General features: G+C 38.7%; 1 protein-coding gene across 1 annotated transcript in view; it reads right to left on the reverse strand.

The window, feature by feature from the left end:
* Positions 1–4891, reverse strand: part of EIF3E (eukaryotic translation initiation factor 3 subunit E) — a 46347-nt gene extending 41456 nt beyond the window's left edge. Inside the window, exon 1 of the mRNA XM_023225056.1 lies at positions 4702–4891. Within this exon, the coding sequence (XP_023080824.1) occupies positions 4702–4791 (90 nt within the window). The 5' untranslated portion in view covers positions 4792–4891. The remainder of the gene's footprint in view (positions 1–4701) is intronic.
* Between the last annotated feature and the right edge of the window lie 1109 nt (positions 4892–6000).

A 6000-nucleotide genomic window follows, 5' to 3' on the forward strand; every position in this document is an offset into this window, starting at 1 on the left:
CATAAAAGTATTTTACTTACCTAAAATTTTTAAAATAAAGAGAATTACTATAGACATTCCAACCTCCTTCTGATTTATATGATCTTATTTTTTATGTGTCCCTACAAACCATCTCTTATCTTTTCTAGGCAAGGCTGTGGATAAATAAACAAAATCCACACCATCTTTTCTATAAAGCAGAAATAGCTGTCACCTCTCCATATCCAGGTAATTCGTAATAAACTCTAACATGCTTCTCCATCCACACTGCTGAAACAAAAACTGCACCGATTTTTTAAGTCAACCATGTCAGAACAGGCTTTTGCTTTGCAAAGGGTCCAAAAAACATAATTTAACCTATAGTACAGGGAGCAAATAGATACATATACAAACTCACATCAACATGAAGTGTACTGAGTAATATGTAAAGATTCTACAAAATATTCAGGGACATAAATGCTTCAGCAAAAGAAGAGAGAAATCTGTACTGAACTTAATTTTGCAAGGAAAGAAAAATCCAGGCAAATGCCACAACATTTCACTGCCCGCAAGAAGTAAAAATGAAGGTGGTCAAATGGTATTTAGCCATAAGAGTGAAACCGAACCTTCCAAATTACATGCAGAACTCCTATAAATGAGTAAGACAAGACAGACCATGCAATTGAAATGGCTAAAAGATAGGCACTTCGCAAAAGAAGACAACGAAATGGCCAAAAAACACATGAAAAGGTTCTCAACTTCATTAATCATAAGTAAATGCATATTAAAAATTACAATAAAAATTTTAAAAATCCTGACACTACCAGTGTTGCTGTGGATGTAGACTAACTGGAACATACACTCTTCTGGCAGGAATAAAACCACTTTGTAAGATTTTTATCTCCCAAAGCCAAACATACTTTTTGACCCAGCAATTCTGTTTTGAGGCATCCAAAACAAATGGGTGCATATAGTCAACGTGCACTTCCAAAAATGTATTCAGGAGCACTATTTGTAATAGCCAAGTCTATCAATGTTAAAATGAGAAAACAAACCACAGCATACTCATAAGACACTAACATTCGGCACTGAAAAATCAATGAACTACTTCTGCTATCCTAAAAACATGATGACTCACAAACAACGCTGAGTGAAAGCAGTCATACAAAGCAGTACATGGTGGTAAATGCTTAACTCCACCGACGTAAAAATTAAAAACAGGCAAAATGAATCATCAGACTACAGCTTATCTTTGGGGGTGTGAGTAGTGACTAATAGGGGTCAAGAGGAAGGTTTAAAGATGTCTGTAATGTTTTATTTATTAATATGAGTGGTGGTCACATAAATGTATTCACTATTCATTTTGAAAAAATATGTATCATTGACCAGTACATTTATATTTGTGTACTTTTATGAATGAATGTTGTATCTGATAAAATTTACCAGAAAAATCTTAACTTCTCATCACTTTGCGCTGTAGAAACCGTAATCTTAAATAAAAACATTCTTTTCCAAGCATGCAACCGCTCCTCACCACTCTATTAATAACTTTTAATTTGCCACGTCTCTCTCCACAATAGATTCAATAGCCCTGCTCCTCTACCGTCAGGTGTTACTGACCTGTTCTGAAATCTACATCTGCCTCTCAATTCTGCCCTCATAGGCAGAAAGCAAATACTTCAGACTTCGTATCAAGAAGCAACAATTGAAAATACTATATAAGTACTCACATGAAAAAGGAGAATCAAATTTCCACAATTTTTTCATGAGAAAAGGTTAGAGGGTAAAAGAATCTGTTGACTGTACAGAGGTATTAAATGACAAAGTAATGAAGGTTCCAATTCAGAGCCCAGGGTCCTAAATATTTCACTATCTGGCCTGCTTCACATGAAAATAGTGAGAAACAAGTATGTATTCATTCAATCATTTATTAAACAATCATAAAAAGCCTTTATGCCAGACTCCATATTACGTGCTGAGAGCACAAGGAAGCTTCTGCTCTCATGAGGCTTATATTCTCCAATGTACTACAAATATATGAAATTGTTTTTCTCTCAGTGCAATACAATAGTCTCCCCTTATCCACGAGCTAAATGTTCCAAGACCCCCCAGCAGATGCTTGAAACTGCAGATAGCCCCAATCCTATATTTACTGTTTTTTTCCTATACACGCATACCTACGATAAAGTCTAATTTATAAACTGCGCAGAAGAGATTAACAATAACAAAATATAACAATTAAGTTAGCATATACAGTGTGGATACACTGGACAAAAGGATGATTCATGTCCCAGTCTAAAGCAAGGGAGCGAGACAGATTTCATCCTACTACTCAGAAGGGCGCACAATTTAAAAGTTACGAATTGCTAATTTCTGGAATTTTCCATTTAGTATTTTTGGACCGTAACTGGAATTGCAGAAACTGAAACTGCTAAGGGGGTGTTGGGGGGCTGCTGTACCCTCACATAGCAGGATCACTGACTGTATCCTAACCATCTAGCCTTCAAAACTCAAAGCCTCACCTCCTCAAAGTACTCTCCTCACCGAAGATAACAGAATCTCAATTTTGATAGCACCCTACCAGTACCTCTTGGACATTTATTACTTTTTACCTTATATCAAAAATATTCAACTCTAAAGGATAGGTAAGTTTTTAGTGGTGAGATGTCTGGGTTTTATCTTGGATTTCTCACAGTTACATGGCCCTATACAATTAACCCTTGAACAAGGGTTTGAATCACACAGGTCCACGAATGCACTTTTTTTCAATAAAAGTTACACCAAGTGTGCTTGCCTTTCCTGACTTCCCTTCCACTTCCTCTACTTCTTCCACCTCTGCTACCCCTGAAACAGCAAGACCAACCCCTCCTTTTCCTCCTCTTCAGCCTACTCAATATGAAGACAATGAAGATCTTTATGATGATGTACTTCCACTTACTAAAAAGTAAGTGTATTTTCTCTTCCTTATAATTTAAGACCATTTTCTCTAGCTTACTTTATTGTAAGAATACAGTATATAACACATACAACACAAGACTGTTCATGTTCTCAGTAAGTCTTCCTGTCAACATTGGGGTATTATTAAGTTTTGGGGGAGTCAAAAGTTCTAACAGATTTTTGACTGCAGGAGTTCAGCATTCCTAACCCCTGTATTGTCCAAGAATAAAATGTACTTAGTAATTGGTAATTAAATACTCCAGCATCTGTCTTCCTCTTGGTATATTACAGTCATCTTACCAACATTTTCTCCAAAGAGGTGGGTATTGGGCAGTTTTTCCCACTGATTCTCAACTGCCTGCCGTTCATAGTTTTCGTCTAGCCCTATGAAAATCTAATTTACATTTACATATTCCTCCTTTCCTTCTGCCATTAAAAAAATGAAATTATAAAGAACACAAAAATAAATAAAGTTCAGCTAGTTCAGAAGTACTTCTACAAGTAGCTGGTAAAAAGGCTTTCAAAATATGGCACTTTTACTAGATCTTCTGTCCTCACTTTTCCAGAAAAGAAAACAATGCAGATGGGAATGTTTTACTCAAGATCTAAAATACAGGCGTAAAAAGAAGAATCAAAGCAAAAATATATCTTTTCAAGAGAAAGTTTTACATGACAAGACATTCTTGGACATTTACTGAAAATGATCTTGGCCGTTACCTAACATCAACAACTTCAGAGTTGTCTATGTTTAGAAAAGGTGCATAGGAATATAAGGATTACACCTAACAAGCCACAACCACCTGGCAGCCGGTTTTGTGGGACGTTTTTGTTTTATTGCTTTTTGTCTTTTGCTACACAAAATCCACTCCCCAAATCTAGAGTTCCCTAAGTAGACTTACATTGTAGTCTGCTTTCAGAAACAGAATTCACTTATTTTTCTGGCCAAAATTCCTTCATCATTGCAAATTACTTTGCATTATTAAAATGCATCAATTTCCCAATAAACTCACGGTATAACTAATGTCAATTTTCTTTTAGCCAAAACTTTCAAGTCCAATAAAACTTTTAGGACTGACATACGGTTTAAAAAGATGTTCCAGAATGACACATTTATTCACAATATCTTGAGTAGATAATTGAACATTAACGACCAATTCAAATCACTTGAAGTCAGTACAATATACACACTGGAAAACACATTTAAAGATTGTGGGGATTTTTTTGGGGGGGAGGCAAGGGAGCGCCGTCCCCATCCGACGAAATACGCTGTTCTAGAAAGTCCTACTTATCAAAGACAAGAAAACGCAAAGAACTCACAACCTGATGAAAATTAAAGCGCTAGATACTTATTTTAAGTGTAAGAGAATCACTCCAAACGACTCGATATACAAAAACCCATAGCCAAGCCCAGGCTTCCCACCATTTCCAAAAGAAAAATCAAAAGCTCTAACAACACTCCAGGTTGCTTTTAGAAGCCGGCCTGTGAAGCTCTAACGTTCTCTAGAGAAACCAGCGAATCACCAACTTCCGAGAACGGATGCGAACGTCCCTCTGGCACTGACACCTCAGTTAGTGAAGGAGACGTCTTTTCTCTCTCCGTAACCTCCCTCCTCCTCACTGCCGAATACCGCGGTGCTTCTTAACTGAGAAGACGCTAAACTACCACAAGATCCTTACTGTCCGTCCAGGAACCAAACTCGCGACCGCCTCGCACGTGTCAGGCCTAGCGCTACAAACACCGCCTTTCGGCCTTGCTCAGCAACTCACCCGCCCCCACGCCTTCCTAGAGCCCAAAGACCCCCTCACCTCCTTTACAGAGAGAAACTCAAGGAGCGGAAAGACTAGATGCCGATCCAAAAAGTGCGCGATGCGAGTAGTCAAGTCGTACTCCGCCATCTTGCCAAAGAAAAGGGAGTCGGTGCTCACTAAAACTTTATTGGTAGCGCCGACAAACTAACAGACAGATTCCGTACTGCGCATGTGCCATAGTAAAACTGGGCTAAGAAAAAGGGCGGGGTTTAGCCTGGCGAGCAGAGGACAACGACGCATGCGCGCGGATTGTCCCACCCCTTTGCGTTAAGGCGCGAGTGACGGGACCAGTTCCCTCTATCTAATTGTAGGTTTGTCAGTATTCTCTTTCTAATGCTGGCCTTCGATTACCAGTCAGTGGCTTGAAGTCTATTCCGTTAATAACTATTGAAACCTCAGAATTGATTGCTGAAGCAATGTGACTGCATTGGGATACGGCAAAGGAAAAGATGAGAAAGGCCCTGATCTCCAGGAAGTTGCATACTGGGAGGAATATCTAGGCTTTTTCATTTGGCATATGCTAATCATTTTGTAAGCGATTGTTAAAGTGAGGGTGGGTTTTTAGACAGAAATAAGTGAAAAAAATTTTCAGATATAGTAAGAGCCATAATTTGGTGGAGATGGTTGGGTTGGACCTATTTAATTAGGATGATTAGAGAAAACTCAGATGGGAATTGAGAAAATTAGAGAAAAGTCTGATAGAGTAACAAGTTAGCTGAAAGTTGTAGTAAGAGAAGGAAGTGATTAAAACTAGAGCCAGGGTAAAAACATGCTTGTTGGAAAGTACAGCAAAGACAATGACCATGAGGCAGGAAGGGACTTAGTGTGTGTGTTTCAAAAACTGAGTGGCCTGTGTGTACTGGGGAGTAAGGTTAAAGAGTTTGACAAGGGTCAGGTCATGATTATGGTAAGGAATATGGGATTTTTTTCTAAGTACTCTGCAATGTCCTTTGCTAGTTACTTCTCATCTTTTAGGCCTTTTCATTTTGAAGAGCCCCAGGGATCTTGGACCTCTTCCCCATCTAGACCAATGCCCTATATTGATAACATCAAGCCTAATGGCTTTACATGCAGTCCGCACATTGACAACTCCCAAAATATAGCCGCAACACTGACTATTAGTCCCAGACTCAAATGTACACAGCATTTCAACATGAGCTTGTCCCAAACCAAGTTTCCCCATGTAGCTTACCAAACCTGCTCCAGCTGCACTCTTCACCTCAGTGGCCACTCCATCTGTACAGTTCCCCAAACTCAAAACCTTAGAATCATCATTGACTTTTTCTTTTACACTGT

The sequence above is a fragment of the Piliocolobus tephrosceles genome, chromosome 7 (assembly GCF_002776525.5).
Source record: "Piliocolobus tephrosceles isolate RC106 chromosome 7, ASM277652v3, whole genome shotgun sequence".
NCBI classification, from domain to species: domain Eukaryota; kingdom Metazoa; phylum Chordata; class Mammalia; order Primates; family Cercopithecidae; genus Piliocolobus; species Piliocolobus tephrosceles.